General features: G+C 33.7%; 1 protein-coding gene across 1 annotated transcript in view; it reads left to right on the top strand.

Annotated features, from left to right (window-relative positions):
• The window catches only part of LOC124369298 (ER degradation-enhancing alpha-mannosidase-like protein 1), a 146,172-nt gene that overhangs the window by 20,832 nt on the left and 106,364 nt on the right, over positions 1-18,976 (top strand). The window contains exons 2-3 of the mRNA XM_046827234.1: positions 12,377-12,553; positions 16,267-16,438. Of these exons, the coding sequence (XP_046683190.1) occupies positions 12,377-12,553; positions 16,267-16,438 (349 nt within the window). The remainder of the gene's footprint in view (positions 1-12,376; positions 12,554-16,266; positions 16,439-18,976) is intronic.

Genomic DNA, 18,976 nt, shown 5'->3' with positions numbered 1-18,976 from the left:
CAGAGGGCACTAGCCAATGGCAATCGTCACGGCAGACAAAAATAAGATGGTGGAAATAAAAAGGAAGGGAGACAGGAATGGGCCCTTTTGTTATTATTGATTCATGCTAGATGAACTTCTTAAAACCATATTGTGACTCCACATTGGTTTATTACAAATATCTGATCCGTTTGATACTTTTGGTTTTCTTTTTAGTTCATTTTTTAGAATTGGCAACCAAAGCGGCCTAATCTCGACTGATGGTTGAATGATTGGTTGGTCTGCCAATTTAATGTATGTTGCCTCAATTAATTTCCTTTTGAAGAAATGTGGTTCCTGATGTATTATGTTGGCTTCATCCCAATTGATATGATGGTCTTCAGACCAACAATAGTGTGCAATTTTTGACTTTTCTGTGAGACCCTTTCTTGTGTTTTCTTTGTGCTGTTTTATCCTTATTTTTAGTGGTCTTTTTGTCTCGCCTATGTATTCCCTAGTGCAACAACATTTTATACTGTAAACACAGTTTTTGGAATCCTGTGTGCCATTTTCTCGTTTTGTTTTTACGAGACTTTGTCTAAGAGTATTGTGTGTTTTAAACGTAGTTCTAATGTTGTACTTTCTACCTACTCTTCTAATTTTCTCCGATGATCCCGGCACATAAGGGATTGACATTAACGCATTTGCGTTATCACAATTCTGTTTTTCTGACTCGGGAATGATTTTGTCTTCTGCCTCTAAATCTTTACTTAAGGAAAGAATTGCATATCATTATCGTGAAAGATGCCTCCTCCAAAATAATATTGAGTGTATAAATAATGAATTAAAAACCCTGATCAGAAATATCAGTTTTATCCAAGGGTTTAAACTTTTCTGTGGCACATAAATCGGTAAAGGCACTGGATTTCGTAACTGGAATCGAGTTGGCTGTTTCACAGTTATCTGAGGAACAGGGTGACCGGTTACATTGTGAGGCCAGTCTTTTACTCAGGAAAATTCCTCCCACAAAACCCAATTTGACAATAGAGGAGAAAAAGGCCTGTCGATCCTTGGGAAAGACGACACGGTCACAATCTTACCAGCCGATAAAGGTGACGCTACTGTTGTACTTGACTCAGAAAAGATTGTGGAAACTTTAAATACTGGCAAATATACAGTTTTAAATAAAGACCCAACTGATTCATTTAAACTCAAAGTAGCAAACACCTTAAGAAAACAAAGAATTTTTTTCAGATAAATTAAGATCTAAATTAACTCCTCACCATTCCAAAACCCCCCATATGTATGGCCTTCCCAAAATTCACAAACCTACCATCCCTCTCTGGCCCATCATTAGTTCTCGTGATTCACCTTGTAGGGAATTGTCTAAAGTCCTCTTGGACAACTTTACGCAATTGGTAGGAAAGACTGACTTATTTATAAAAAATTACGTTATATCGTTTTATCAAAAATTAATTGTTTTAGCTGTTGTTTTAACAAATGTGATCTCAGATTTTTTAGATACAAACTGAAAAAATATATATTTTAAACAAGTTATAGGATTATAAACAGTTACAAGACATTCTCTTAATTCATGTTACAATCTTTTCCTGAACAAACCATCCATTCTCACTGACTACAGACATAATTATATCATATCTCATATTATGGTTCCATATGTTATGATCATGCACTTCCGTTAATCAAATAATCTTTGACCCTGGACTACCAGGTTTTGCAGACACTTATTTCCTTGTACATTAACCTCCATGTACACGATCTTACAAAGCATTATATAATTATTGGAAGTTCCCCCACCTTCTAACCACCAATCATAATCATACACATTACTTTCCACACAGAATAAAATATTTTCAAAGACGATTTTACACTCTCCTCCAGAGCAAGGAGCTTTAGTCCCTCTAATGTATTTCAGACCCCTTTTCAGTGCATAGAGCTTTGCTCCCTGATGTGTTTGTGAGGTTGTGAAGCTTTCATCTGCTTCAACAGTTGTGATGTTATCTTTGTTTATGAGAGCAGGTGATCTCAGGCATTTATCTTACCTTGCACCAGTAGATTTAAGATTGTATACCTCCTCATTTGCAATCTTTCTTAATGATTTATGTCTAATATTAAACATCTTTTAAATAAAAAAAATAACAGAACTTATGAAAAATCGCTAACCACATAATCCAGTAATCATTGACAGCTATAAATATAGAATCTTTTACATTAATAAATATTTCAGTTATCTATTAAAAACAATTTACTAAAGACAGATTGCCACCTCCTGAGGCTTCAGAACTAAAACAAAATTATACAAGAACATATTATTCTCCAACTTAATACAATAAATAATAACAAGATTACAGTATGTAATATGACTTGCATAAAAAGAACATCCTAAAAACTGAAAATAATTCCAGAAACTGATTTTATTTTAAATTTTTCTATTTCCTGCGATATATCTCGTATTTTCTGTTATGTATTCTTGTTTTTTTCTAATCTACTAAGAACATGAATTAAATCCTAACACTATTCTTGTATTATGCATTATGTGTATATGCCAAGTGAATAAAGCTGTTTTGACTTGAATTGAGTTTAATTGCCTTACAAAGAAAATTTTATTTTCCCATATTATCTCTTCTTTTATAAAATCTTATCAAGATATTAAAAATAAAAATGTTGAATAGGTAAGATTTTAAATTCATAATACAAAGTTAATTAATGTTCTCGTTTATTTTTTCTTAATATTATTCACAGAAAATGGTTTTATGTTATCCTTAACCTATCAATGTAAATTTTGAAAGTACAATCTCAGCAGGATATTCCGTATTGTAATCTAGGATGTACGAAAGATAAGGATTGTTCTAAAATTTTTAAATAGTAAAATTTCTAATAGAACTTTTTGTTGAGTATGTAATATAGAAAATGTATGTATTTAGTATGTGCTTTTCAAAATTAAATATTTGTCTAAAGTTATACTAAGATTTAAAAAATATTTCACCTTTTTCAATAGATTGACAGTTACAGCCAATTTTGTGACAGTTTACTTTATAACATAATAATGGTAGCAACAATTTAAACCCACGGAAAACAAAATTAACATATTTAGTTTTATTTACGAGTACATTGATCTGCATCTTGTTCAACGTACTCACACCAAATCTCCCAAAACTTCAAGATTACCTGATATTTCCTCCCATACCAATGCACATCTTTATGTGAAAAAGAATAGCCATGTCATCAGTAAAATCAACATTTATAAATCCTTTGTTTGAAGTTTATTTTTGACGTTAGAAGGATTGTGAAGGAAACATGAATTTTCCGTACATTTGCCATTGTTCAGTGATACAAAAAATCAGTAACACTACGTTCAGAGATCTGCAATCTGATCTCTCTCTAACCTAGTTTGTAATTATGTGTTAGGTTAGTTATTTACCTGAAGAAGAGATTGCACTTGTTGCTTAAAAAACTATGGAGCCAATCAAGCGTAACTCCTCTTACACTGGGAGCTTCCGTTTTTCTAATCAATGTTTCATGATTGACTAAGTCAAAAGCTGACCTAAAATCAATAAATAGTTCTTTAATTTTTAATTTTTATTTAAACTGTTGTAAATTATCTGTGTTAAGCATATTTCGTTAATTTATCCTTTTGACAACCAAGCGTCAATGACAAATAATGCTCATTACTTAAAAATTAAATTATTTCTATAAATGATTTAATCCTATTTTCATAATTTTCTCGAATATTTTAGAAAAATCTTATAACGGTCTGCACGGTTTTACATTATCGATTTTTGAAAAGTTGTCCTTTTTTTTAGCTTGTTTACAAATACTCCTTGAACAAAACTTAAATTTACTATATATGCTAATGTGGGTACTATTTGATCAGCAATGTGTTTAATTAAAAATACCGTAAAATTATCAAAACCAGTCGATTTTTTTATATTTCAAAGCCGTTATTATTCTTAAAACTTCATACATCGTAGTAGAAAATACAAAAAAGAATTACTGTTTTGATGTAATTATAATTCTGCAAGATTAGATGAACTCTGCTGGTTGTTATTGTAATGAGTATTATTAAGAAGTTTATTTATCTCTTGAGGAACAATATTTAGATCCATAGCAACGGCACAGTTGTGAAGCTACACTACAGTACTTTTTCTGTCCCTAGTCAAGCTATTTACGAATTTACATTGCATATTTAGATCTTCTTGATTGCTTATACATTTATTGCTATAAAAATTGTTTTTCGTTTTATCCATTTCTTCTTTAATATTGTTATACAATTTGCTAAGATAGTTTTTTTTAACTAAATTGTTAGGCATTAAAAAAATGTGTACAGCTTGTTTCTTTTTACGAGTTTCCTTAAAATATTATTAATCATCCAAGAACTCATTGACTTTATTCTGTTTAATTTATTTTAAAGAGCATATTTATGTACAACTATTTACAGTATCATTTAATATGTTATAAAACTTCTTGTATTGGACATTTACATTGTTTATTTCATATAGATTACACCATACGACTCCAATTAACTTATTTTTAACTAAATTAAAGTCAATAGTAACCTCGCTTGAAATTCAATTTTGCATTTAATATTTGTAACATTTTTATCAGAATTATCATAAACTAATCCTAACATACAGTGAATCAGTAAGGTTCATATAAAAAATTGCACTTTTACATAATCAGTTTCTAATTTTAATAAATATATGATATTAACAAGATTTAGAGTGAAGATTAATATTAAAATCTCTTATAAATATTCCATTAAAGTTAAAGTTATGCATATATTTGTTTATAAAATCAGCGTCTCAAAAATAAAAGAATCTCTTTCTTTTAAAGAGTTTTAAAAACAATTGAAATTTGTAATGCTTAATAACAATGGATCTGCACAATGCATACCTTTTATATCCGCTTTTGTTACATTCAACTCATTGTGTACATAACAATGCTGTAAGCATACATATTGTTATCAGAAATATTATAAACATTTAATTCATCTGAACCTATCTAATATTCACTTATATACAGGGTGAGTCAGAAATATGGTAAAATATTTTAAGACGTGATAGTAGAGCTAAAAATAAGAAAAAAAAGTTATATAAAGGTAGGTCCGAAAACGCTCCATTAGTGAGTAATGGCTGGCGAAAGATTTCACTTTGTTTTCAGTTCACCTGGTAAGATTAAGTGATTCTGAAATGTTTTGTTCTCACTTTTTAACTCAAATAAGGTGGATTTCTAAGGAAAATCATCTAAAAAATCAAATACAACCACTCTAGAGGTTGTAGTGTCAACAGTTTTTGAGAAAAAGTATTAAATTTGACAAAACTCTAATAACAAAAATACCGTCTTAAATGTTTGATGTCCAATCACATTGTTAAATGAGCTATTATTAACTTCCATAACAACCACACTTGGGTAGAAAGAAATCCTCATGCTATCAAATTGGTCACAACATCTGTTTTCAGTAAATGTTTGGGCTGGAATCTTAGCACATCATTTAGTCTTATTCGTGCTTCCTCCCAGGCTTAATGGCGTGGTGTAATTGAACTTTATAAGAGATGAGCTACCTAACCTGCTTGATGATGGTCCTCTGCATTTGCTCCAAAACATGTGGTTTATGCAAGGGGCACCTGTGCACTACTCTCTGGCTGTTCGTGGACACCTAAATGAGAGTTTCACTAATCAATGGATAGGCTGAGGTGGAGCAGTTCCATGGCCAGCAAGATCACCGGACTTAAATTTTTGGACTTTTACCTTTGGGGACATTTAAAAACATTCGCTTACTATTAGATATCATTGAAGAACTCCGATTAAACATTTCTAATGAAATAGGAACCATTAAGCAGACACCTGGAGTTTTTGAACGGGTCCGAAACTCGATGAGAAGACGCCTGAACGCATGCATTTTGAACAAGGGAGGTCATTTTGAGCATCATCTTTAATCTTTCGGTGAGACTAAAGCGATTGTAGATATGTTTATTGTATTTAAAAATAAAATTTTGAACTAAAAATATGTTTGTTTTTCATCAGCTGTTACCAATCAGATACTCATTCCTTATAAAACAGCAAAAGTTTGCTGTGTAGTGTACTACGTGAGGAGTCAATTTGATAACTTTTTTACACATTACTTACCTTTGCTTATTTTGGTTGTTTTCAGAACTAAATTCTCTACAGTATGTATTAAGAAAAACAATTTGTTTATTGGTCATTTAACAATGTGATTGGACATCAAACATTTAAGACGGTATTTTTGTTATTAGAGTTTTGTCAAATTTAATACTTTTTCTCAAAAACTGTTGACACTACAACCTCTAGAGTGGTTGTATTTGATTTTTTAGATGATTTTCCTTAGAAATCCACCTTATTTGAGTTAAAAAGTGAGAACAAAACATTTCAGAATCACTTAATCTTACCAGGTGAACTGAAAACAAAGTGAAATCTTTCGCCAGCCATTACTCACTAATGGAGCGTTTTCGGACCTACCTTTATATAACATTTTTTTCCTATTTTTAGCTCTACTATCACGTCTTAAAATATTTTACCATATTTCTTACTCACCCTGTATATATATATATATATATATATATATATATATATATATATATATATATTCTAATTTTAATTTTTTAAATTCAGCCACAAAGTTTTTATATTTCCTAATACTTCTTATATTTGCATAAATAAAACTTAAACTGTTATTTTTATTTTGGGGAATTTTTAAAAAACCCAACCTCCGCCTCTAATAAAGGCATGTTTTCATTTCTTTTTTGAATCAAAAAAATTCTTCAAACTTATCAAATTGACTGATGATAATACCTGCCATCAGTTACAGAATGTCATGGTATTATTTTGAGAACAAGATTTAACTAAATGCTTAAATTGAAATATTCATGTGATAACTAATATTTTTACTTAACCTTTTAAGAGCTGAGTTTTCAACAGTGTTGTTACAGGCTAGTGCCGGGTTTATTTGCAACGCTCAGAGCTGTTCCACTGTCAGTGCAAATGTAAGGTGTTTTATTTTGCCCACCATAATCAACTTTAGCAATATCATCATTTACCAAACTGCCATAAGATTCTCTCGAATAGGCACGTCATGTTATGGTTGATAAATCCACATCCCAATCACCATCATTCTCAGAAAAGTGACACAGCTGAAATGCCTAACTCAGAACAACTCATACAGAAAAATCTAAAATTGATAAATTGACATAGTTATCTTTATTAAAACTAATTACTGCCATAATGATTGAACCATAATAAAAATAGAAAATAGAAAATATAAATCTTGCAGTAGTCACTTCAAAAACGCAGTTGAACAAAACTAGAAAGCAATAACCCTCTGTTTCTAATGTCCAAGTAAAACTTCACCAATATGCTTCCATGATAATTCCTTAGTTGACTATCAGAGTATAGTAACAAATAAGCAGCACTAATATGGATTCATAGTAGTTCAAATAAACACTACTAGAGGTCAATGTTCATATTGTAGCTGTCAGGTGTTGTGTAGTGAAGCAGCTGTTTGAAACATGTTAGCACGGGCATCAGAATCAGAAAAATCTTTATTCGAATGTTACAAATGGTGTACATGAATGGCGTCACATGATTAAGAAAGTAAATGGTTAAGTTTACTAAATATGCTAACGAAATACAGTAGTATCTAACGAAATATAATACAATGTAATTTTAATGATTGTAAAAACTATTGTGAATTGTATAAAATTCAGAAAAGGAGTACAACAGCAGGTCAGTCATGTAGCTTTTAAGTTTATTTTAAAATAATTTATTATTTTCTATTAATTTTATATTGCTTGGCAGCAAATTAAAAAATTTAGCTCCTATGTATATTGGTTTTTTACAGAAAAAATGTAAGTTGTGTTGAACTACTGCCATTTTATTTCTATTTCTTGTATTATAATTATGGGTCTCACCACTTTTGCCTAAGCTATGAGTACGATTCATCACTGACATTATAGTTTCATATATTTATATATGCACTGTAAACCGTCATGATACCTAGTTGAGGAAAGTGATCCTTCACACTTTCATTCCATTTAAGTTTTAAAATGACACGAATTGCTTTTTTTTGTATCACTAAAATTGAATTTAAATTTTTTATTGATGTGGATCCATATAATGAGATACAAAATATAATATGTGAATGGATATGTGAAAAATAAATCATTTTTAAAGTTTCTTGTGAGCATAATTTTGACATTCTGCGAAGAGCATATAAACCAGAGTTAATTTTTGAAACTATTTTTTCTGAATGTTTATTCCATGTCAGCGAACTGTCTAACGTTAAACCCAAAAACTTTAGTTCTTCTTCCTTAACTATAATCACTTTATCTATTTCTATATGAGGATTAATTTTATTTCTGCATTGGTTTGTACAAAATTCCAAATAGCTTGTTTTTGTTGGATTTAAAATTAAGTTGTTTTCTTTGAAAAACTGATTTATTTTTGATACGCTGAGAAAAGCAAACTCCTCTATTTCCTCTTTAGATGAAGCACTAATTCTTAGAGTAGCATCATCAGCGTATAAACATAATTGATTTAGCTCTGGAATTCCTTTTAGGTAGCAGAGGAATAGAAGTGGCCCCAAAATGGATCCTTGGGGAACCCCATAAGAAGTTTGTTTTAAAATAGAATTATATTTCCTAGTTAAATTATTCTTGTTATTCAGATTATGTATTTCCACAAACTGCTGTCTGTTTTGTATATATGATTTTAGCCAGTTGTACTCCTTCCCATGGACACCAAACTGTGATAACTTAGTTAAACTTAGCATGACTAACACTGTCAAATGCTTTATGGAGATAAGTACTCCTATTACCTTTTCCCCTCTAGCCACAGAATCAATCACTGACTCAATGAAATCAGTGGCAGCTGCAACTACAGATTTACTTTTTCTAAAACCAATGTTGTATGCTAGCAATTAATTTGTTTCTTTCTAAATAGCCAACCAGCTGGTTAGACATTGCACGTTCATATATTTCAGATATAACTGGGAGCAATGCAAGTGGCCGATAATTTGCTGCATCAAACTGATCGCCTTTTTTAAATAGAGGTTTTATTTTTGTAATTTTTAGTTTTTCAGGGAATAGCCCAGAGAGGAAAGATGAATTAACTATATGAAGCAGTGGGTCAGTTAGAAATTCCATAGCATATTTTAATATTGGCACTGGTATGTCATCATATCCAGTGCTATAACTACTTTTTAGATTTCTGATGATTCTAATAATATCATCTCTATCAATTAGTTTGCATTGAAAATTAATATCTGAAAAATTTTGAAAAGCATTAAAACTAAGATTTTTTGAGATGTGTTAAATTTTGCTTTGTCCTTAATTGAAGTTATATAGTAATTATTAAAAATGTCACTAACTTTACTAGGATCTGATACTATTTTATTATTGTGCCTGATGTATATATTTTTCGTATTTGGTTTAGTAATACCTGTTTCATAGTTTAATGATTTTCCAAGAGTCTCTTTGACAATTTTTAGATCTTTTAATTTTATTAGTATAGTAATTTTGTTTTTCTTGAATAATTTTATTTTTAAAAGTATTATATTTAAGTTTTACGTTGTCAATGTCTTTGCGATTTTGTTCTTCGGGCAGCATTACTTTCAGTAATTAGTTTCTTTTTTTCTAGTTTTAGATCTTCGCTAACCCAAGGTTTTTTAAGTAATTTCTGACCTTTACAATTGGAAAATAAGTATTAAAGTAATATAAAAAGATATGGATAAAGGTGTCATATGTTAAATGATCTGGAGCTTTATAAAGCTGTGTCCATGTTTCTAAACTTAATGCTAGATTAAAATCTCTCATATTTTCATCAGAAAATACCCTGGAATACTTGAATGAATAATTTTGTTGTTGCACTGAGTTAGATACATAATCGAGTATTGTAACTAACTGGCCATCATGATCTAACAACATTGCATTCACACACTCAACTTGAATCTGTGATTGTTTGAGATTGGTTATAATATTGTCTATTGTTGACTGAGAAGTGCTGGTTGACCTAGTGGTGAAGTCTATTAAGTATTTCATATTGTATTGTTTTAATAGGTGCTTTAGATTTTTCACTTAAGAATTATTTGTCAAGGTGTTGATGTTAATATCTCCATATATCACTATGTACCTGTACCTATTGGTTAGAGTGCTAAAAACAATGCTGGTTAACAATGCCGGCAAGTATCTTACTCTGTAAGTTGTGAGGAATGAAATTGTTCAGAGTCTTCACAAAGTCAAGGTATGGAAGTCCGTTTCTTAGTTCTTGTTTAGAATGTTCATTATATGTGATTATTCGAATAGAAGCTCCAGTAAGTTGATGAAATTTTATTTGTTGGCAGCAAAAACACTTGGTGAAATTTTGTCTCTAGTACAACCCATAGGTGGGCAATATAAGGTATTTCAATCCTCTTCTGATGAAGTCTTCTGTCATATGTTGAAATGCTAAACTATAGTCTTCTATAGTAGGTTTATTGTAATACTTAGGTTTAGTGATCAGTCCATATATTGTAGCACCATTTTGTAACTTTTGATGTGATAAGTGATGAGAAAGGCAGCACAAAGGCTTTCCAAACTGTTCCTTAAAAATCGTTGCCACACCTACACTCATATTCTTCTTATTGTCAAGATTCGCTGAAATGCAGTGAGCAAAAGCAGCCTGCTCATTATACAAGAACTGTGGTACCGAATTTTTAAAATTGTCTTCAATAATTTGTATATTTCCTTCTGAAGAGTTAGCTGTCTGAGATTGAACTGAAGTGTAGTTGGGAAGGTGATCAGCAGGTTTTGAAATAGGTTGAGTAGTTGTATCAGCGGATTCCAAGTGTCAAGTTCTTTCATTAATATTCTCGAGTGCATCAATAATCATATAGAACAGCTTTTTCTTCTCTCGATAATTTAAATGCAGTCCATGCGTTGTGAAATGACATCGTCTCAACACGTTCAAATCAATAAGTTGTACATTCTTCATTCGTATTGTTATTTCTCTTATATAATTGTTTACCATGGCTAAGTCATCATGTATAGGGTTATTCTTGTGCATCGTAGCGCTGAGGGATCGTTGTGATGCACACGGCTCTCATCTTACTAAGAATGCGTAGTTCGTTTTCTAGTTTGTTGTAGAATGTTGTAATAGATTTCTGCAATATGTCATTAGTTCCTGCTATATTATAAGTGGCTTACAATGAGATTTTGCAGCATTATTCAGAACAGTTTTGATAGTGGCTCCTGGAGTAACTAATCAATTCAAGTTTATTTTTCTTTTACTAGAAATATTAATTATTTCGATTATACCTCTTCCTTGACTATCTGAGTAGAATTCTGCATTTATTCTGTTCTTGAGTTTATTCACTTTAGTATAAATATTCCTATTTCTTGATGTTTTGTTATTTTTTTCATTATTGATCTTGCTTGCAGTTTTATTTTCATCCTTAAAATATTTTGGAATGTTATTACTTTGACCCAGAATATGATATTTGTTTAACGTGCTAACCTCTCTCTGAATAGTGCATTTATCATAGATATGTTTACTTCTAGCCATGGTTTTACTATGTTTAACTTGAGTTCACTCATTGTTATTTAGAACACTACCTTCAGTCTGTTGATTCAGTTTCTCCTGTGTTGAATGTGGTAATGGTTTGTGTGAACTGGGATGAGCAGTAGGAGGTAAACTTTAAAAATAATTGATCAAAGTGTCTTGTTTTCAATTATGACATTGTTTTTTATTATATAAGCCATGATAGGGCGTTTTTGTATAAGATCAGCCTTGCTTAACATGTTTTCTTTGATTTTGTTAAGACTTGGGGTTCCATCGTTAATAATATTGTATACAATCCAGTCTATCACATAGCAGGTAAAAATACCACAATCAAAACAGTTTGTTTGTTGTGGTCCATTGATCAACTTGATCACAGGTTTATGATTACCGCTCAGATGTGCACATAGCTTATTTGCAATAAGTTCAGCAGAGGGATAATTTTCCCCCTTAAAAGAGTCATAGTAAAAGAAAATACTGTCCTCTCTACTCTACCTCTACTGTAGGAAGCTCCAGTGTGAACCTCCCTCTTCATATAGAGTTATTGCATCATTTACTGGGATGAACAAATACTTGTATGTTGTTAAATGTAATGGGTTTATTAAATGGTCAAAATCATCCACACATTTCAAGCCATGACTTATAACAAGATTCAGTATTAGTCCTGACTTGGATTCTAAACATTTATTATTAATGATATCAAAATATTGATAAAGAGTTGAGTCTGAGTGTTCTTTTTAGCTAATGAGTTAAATGAGTTAGCAATAATCTAATCTATTTCAAATGGGTTTACTTGCATATTTTAATAGTTGTAAGCTGCTATTTTGTAACACGTTTTATTGTTTTAAAGGTCCAATATCAATATCAATGATATTCTTGGAGATTATTGCCTTACTCTCATTGATGCCTTAGACACGTTGGCTGTGATGGGAAATGTATCACGATTCCAAGAAGCTGTTGCTCATGTTGTTCGCTTTGTAGATTTTGATAAAGACAATGTAGTTCAAGTATTTGAAGTCAACATAAGGTAAGTTAAACTTCATCTCAGAATGTATTTAGTTTACAATGTTTATTAAATTGTACAAAAAATCATCTTTGACATATAGCAATAACTGTTATCTCCTAGCTACTATTGTAGCTGTCTGTGAAATATGTTTGGACTATGTTACAGGTAACATCAATGGTTTTCAAAACTCTTGATATTTGATCTTGAACCCTTAAAAATATCAGGTGGTACTAGCCGGATCTGAACTATGTGATAGAGGCAGTGAGTCAGTGGCTCCAGGGGGGCCACCCAGCCGGGAAAGCTGGGAATTTAATGCACCAGCAGGGAAAAACCACAAATAAACGAGGAATAATGTATAACCAGGAAAATCTCAAAAAACAAATTTTATGTTTTAAAGAACTTATGAAACAATGAATTGTAGCTCCTTCAATCAGGAATGTATTAATCCAAAGCATTGTATTTTATTCTAAACATGATACTTAATACTGTGACGTTGACCGATACCTGTGGTTGGTGATGTCCTCGAATGTTTTATGGTCTGCCCGTGGAATAATGAACTCTACATTGAGTATGATCGATAATGTGTTTGCAAGCCCTATCTGTCACCGTTAATCCAAGGTTATCTCCACTAGTTTAGTGGAGTTTATCTTAGTTAGTTTTACACCTATGTCGCATTAGCCTCCCATACATATTAACGATTCATCAGACAATCTAAAGTCAGCTGACCAATCGTCTCAGGTTGGTCTGTGAATGATTGCTTCTCACACATGTTTCGATTGGATATCTGATATCACGTCAGATTAAATAGGTTAAAACAAAGAAAGTGAGATAATGTTTTGATATCACGTTCACATCCAAACCTTGACTGAACTAATTTTGTCACCAGTCTGGAGACTGCGATTGACTGATTCTCTCACACACATCAGTGTTGTCATCCGAGCGGCATTGATTGGGTGACGGCTGGTAAAAATTCCCCGCACAGGTGACGACTGGTTGAACAATTTAACTGTTTAAACCAAATGTACATATTCTAGATTTATTTTGGTGCGTCATCAGAAGTCTACTTCATGAATTCGCAGACAACAACTGATCAGCATTATTACTGATTGCTAAAATGTTACTGTAATTTTAGTAATATTAATACTGTTAAGAAACATTCAGAAATAAAATAGCGTGATTTTAAAATAATATTATCTTTAAGTTTGTATTTTTTGTCTATATTTGTCAACGCTAGCAGATCTGCTGGTTACATGCGTGAACGTCAGCTGCTTGGCGGCTAAGCAAATTTTTATTTTACCTTTACGTCATACTTAGTGTAGTTGTACTTGTTGGTCTCATACCCAAAGTTTATGTACCGCAGACATCTGACCTACAATCCTAGATTGCAGTCTGCCCCACGGTAGCGATGTATTGGTAATTGTTTGTTCACTTAAATTTTTCAAATTGTATTCATGCAGCGTCCCCACCCAACCGTGAAACCGTGATTAAGCTGTGAATTTCGTTTACCGTGAAAAAACTTAAACAAGCCATGAATTTAATGTATAAACTATGTCGTAAGGTTCGGTTCACATGTGAGTGAGAATTAAGCAAGCCTAATCGCAGCGATCGGACTTAGCGTGATGTAGTAGTGTGTCAGATTAAATGGAGCCGTTTACTCCAGAGAGTGTGTACTGCTTGACCGCTGCGTGCAGGAGCGACGATCACAAACATCCGCCATCACTACTAGATCAGAGTTGACAGCGGCGTGTCGCAGTCCCAGCAACATAGTAGTGTTGGGGGATCATTGAACAGTTCATACTGGCTACCAATTGTCACAGTCGATCGCCGAACCTCGTGGACGTATCTCAATCTTTCTCAAAATATGGATCTGAGTGGATATTGTTGGAGAGAAGTCCATAGATGCTCAATAACGTATAAACAATTGAGCAATTCTCTTATTTTTGTACACTAAGATGTTAATTTTTATCGTATTTTACTGAAAATATTTCATATGATATCTGTGAATTAACTTCTAAATGAAAACTTTGATTTATTGACTTTTTTTGTCACTTATAATCAAATAGATTGGCATGCCTGCACGTTGCGGTTGGCTACAATCGGCCAGTTCACACTTGCTCGTGTAAATCGCTCGATAATGTGATTCAATAAACTACTTAGGCAGGTTTTACATGGGCTTCAAAACGCCAAATTCAGCTTTTCGCTCTATATTGCCGATTGCCTGTCTGTTGGATTTATGGAGTTACAAACAATGGGTGAGCATCAGTGTTTTCACATAGAGTGGGCGATATCTGTGTTTAGCGCCAAAATGCGTCTGACAACGAGCATTTTGTGTGCTGGTGTATTGTCATTCAGCAGAAACTAGTCTGTTACCCGCATTTCTCTCCGGTAACTCAGTACAACCAATCCAACAGTGACTGTAACAAATCTTTGTTGAATGCTCCTATATCTGTCTGGTCAGGAGCTGAAACTCTTGGTGGGGAGTTCTTCATGAACAAAACAGTTATTAGTATAATTTTTACCTTTGATTTCATAGCACATGCCTTTTAACAGTGTCCCTAACATGGATCCCTCCATTTAGTTGTTTGATGGATCATAAAGGATGGATCATACTGAAAACACTACAATTCATCACCAGTAACATTTTTTTACTTTATAGTTTGAGTCAGCCATCCTTAAAAGTTCCTTGAATCCTCAGCTCAATTCTCCTGTTTTTATGCTAAAAATTTTGGAACAAATTTTTCACAAAACTTCCTCTTCCCCAAAACATTATGTACAGTATTGTGTGCACTACTAACACTCATACCAACGTAATCAATTATTAATTTTGTTGTTAGTCACTCGTTTTCAACTAGTAATACACTCACTTGTTCATCATTTGACCTTGTATTGTTTGTTGACAGTGCTCTTGGATCATCTTCAAAACTCACAACCACTTCTAAAACTCATAAGCCACTCTGTAAAATGCTAAAACACTCATCACCATAGGATGTCTATATCATTGTGTATGTTTCTGATGTAGTATTACTGCATTTAAAACAAAACTTAATTGGACCTCTTAGTTCACTTTCAAAATTCTGACACCATTCTCAGCAAAGAAACGAACTAATCTAATCAACTAATCACTCTCCGTTCAGATAACAATAAAATGTCTTCATTAAAATAAATAAAACAATAAAATTTAAAGCAATTTAGTTCAGCAATTTTCCCAGATACGGCATCACTTGTAAGTCTGTGAGAGAAACAGTCTAAGGATGAGAATTGGCAAAGTTCTTAGGATTAGAGTTTTTAAGAAAATAAGGGTTATTTGTGTCAAAGTTTAACTTTATAGGAAAAAATGCCTGAAATTAGAGATAAGTTTACTACTTAAACCAATGGTTTTGCAATGTATTGCTGTTTATTTACTTTAAAATAGGCAATTGAATATCATCCCATGGCATATGAAAAGGTTTATCTAAATTAAAAATGTATTTTTATAAATCAGTCACAGTTATTTTCTTTGGCATAAAAGTAGGTTTATAATTAATTGTTGATTATAGGAGTATTTATATCTATGGATTAGTCCCAGGAACACTATTTCCCCAAATACAACCAACTGTGTGGGTAATTAAATTTCTGGCAGATTTGTTTTGGGGGTTAAACTTTTTAATCTCTCTACACCTTTAAATATGATATTTAATTTATGCACTTTTTATCAGCATATTGTCTCATAATATCATTACAATTATTTTTTCTAGAATCATTGGTGCTTTGCTGTCAACACACCTGTTGATCAAAGACGAGAGTGAGCCATTTGGAAAACTGGCACCTGATTGGTATGAAGACCAATTGCTATACCTAGCTCATGACCTGGCTACTCGTCTCATACCTGCCTTCGAGAATAGTCCTACAGGCATTCCCCTACCAAGGGTGAGTCAGGACTATAAATTAAACCAGTACTTAACATTGTTTAGTTTTATAAAATTAAATTCATACTTATAAAATATTATAACCTGACTGATAATGTGATAGGTATTTTTATTGGGCCTACTTACTGATTTAGTCATGGATTCAGCTTCTCGGGGTTCTGGTTTTGGGACTAGTTGGAGGCTAAAATAAATGTCTTCCATTTTTTTTTTTAACAGAAAACAAATAGTCTTACTGTTAGGCTCACACTGAGAGAGAAAGGAAATCACTTGAAAGTAGAAAAGGAAGAGGTCAGGAAAAATAAATAGGACAGGTGCCGGTACTCACAATGTAGACTTCATTCAATTTCATCAATTCCCACTTTTAATTAAGTGAACTGCCTCAGAGACAGTACTTCTAGGTTTAGTGGTCATTCTGCTCCAAATACTAAAGTTATGAAATATGGTTGCCTTGGAGAATTCCAGTCATTACCCTCCTCGGTATGTGAGATGTATAACTTGACAAACATGGCCACCTATTAAATATGAATAATTATTGAGTGGTGTGAGAAGTGAGTTTTTAGCCAAGGGAAAGATGATAAAAAAATCGCCCGTCCTGGGTATGACGTTAAACTGCCTCTTCCCACCTAACCATTCCCTAATTCCTACCAAATCCCCCTCTAGGGTCTTAAAAGTACCCGTCCTCTGACCGTTCCAGTGCATGGCTCGCTGGGAGTGCTTAAGCCGGCACTAGATTCCCTATCTGGTGTCGGTGAGAGCTGATGTGAGCTTGTCTCTGCCGAGGCGTAAGTCATGTACTGGTTCAGAAGCCAGCCACTTCGGTCCTTGGTCAGGAAGTGTTCAGTAGGCAGGGGTGTCGGAGCCCCTGTTGCCACGTGCGAGTTCAAGTTGTGCGCGTATTCCCGACTTGGTAATCGATGGAAACCGGGCCTCGGGGAACTGAGGTAGGGTTGTCCCCCAAGCTACGATTTGTGGGACACCCGAGGGCATGCCCGCTCCCGGTGAATCGGCCCGCACTACTAAACACGATGCGCTGGTGACCTTATCTATGGAAACTCAAAACACCCCACCCTTAGGGCAAGAATTCGGAGGAAGAGAAAAAAAAAACGATCCAGAGAAAAAGCGACAGTTGTCGGATTCTGAAAATGAATCATATATAAAATAAAGGAAAGTGGAAGAAAAAGTAAGAACTGAAAATATGAGCATTCCAACTCCACTATACCTAATCGTGAGTCATAAGGATGAGGGCAAAACTCTAACGAAGGTAAGTCCTTTTCTTATAAACAAGGCTTTTGTTTCCTCAGGCGGTTAGCCTAAATCTGTAAGCAAACTGAGAAATGGAACTATCTTGGTGGAGGCTGCAAACTACATCCAAGCCAGGAAGTTTCTTCAGATGACAAGCTTTTTTGATCAGGTGGAAGTCGTCGTTCAACCGCACTCCTCACTGAACACCTCCAAGGGGATCGTCTTCTGCCGTGACCTGATGGAGTGTAGTGAGGAAGAAATCAAGGATGAGCTGCAATGCGAAATGGTAACCGATGTGGTCAGGATGCTTCGGACGGAGAATGGGAGAAAGGTTCCTACTCCTGGTCTAAGTCTGACCTTTGCATTTCCCCAACCCCCAAAAACTATTAAGGCTGGATATTTATCCCTGACTGTACGGCCTTACTTTAAAAATCCGCAGCGGTGTTTCCGTTGTCAGAGATTCGGACACTCTACTAAGACATGCTCGGGACCTGAGACATGTTCCCGTTGCGGCGATGAAGGCCACCAAGAAGACGGATGCAAGAACGACGTCAGATGCGTGAACTGCAAGGGTAAACACGCGGCGACCTCTAAGGAATGCAGAATTTACTTAGAGGAAAAGGATGTTTTGAAAATTGTTACTCTAAACAAACTTTCCTTTAATGAAGCCCGCAAAGAGTATAGGAGAAGAATCGCTCCAACCCCTAAAAAGGGAGTCTCGTACTCCGAAGCTGCTTCAGCCTCAGTCCAATCCGCACAGTGCCCGTCATGTACCGCTTTGGAGGGTATGGTACTCAATTTAACAGAGCAGGTTGCCGCTTTGGTTAAGCAGCTTGCAGCCGGTACCGGACAACACTTGTTGGCATCCACCAGTAATCCTTCGCAAGCAGTCCACACGCCCCATATTAAGTCCAACACACAGACTCAAGCTCGCCCAACAGCTACTCCTACTTTCAGAGATAAGGTGCAACAAAATACGAAACCCGCCTTATATTTGGAAGAGAGGAAAAAACTCGCCGACAAACTAAAAAAGAACATACAAACAAAATCAGAAAATAGATCCAAATTCCTAGTAAAAAAGACTAATCCATCCTCGTCCAGATCCTCACAATTATCACTTGACGATGATATGGTTGAGGACCCTTTGGAGATGCAGACAGAGTTCCAAACTGTTCATGATAACTTCCGTCCTGTATCTAAACAAAGAAAAAAAATTACGCTGAACTAGCACAAAATAAAATACGAGTATATAATATAATATAAAATGCTGATACAATGGAATATTAATGGTTTGAGA

Source organism: Homalodisca vitripennis, chromosome X, assembly GCF_021130785.1.
Source record: "Homalodisca vitripennis isolate AUS2020 chromosome X, UT_GWSS_2.1, whole genome shotgun sequence".
Taxonomy (NCBI): domain Eukaryota; kingdom Metazoa; phylum Arthropoda; class Insecta; order Hemiptera; family Cicadellidae; genus Homalodisca; species Homalodisca vitripennis.
The sequence above is the reverse complement of the archived record's forward strand: the minus strand, read 5'-3'. Positions and strand labels throughout refer to the sequence as shown.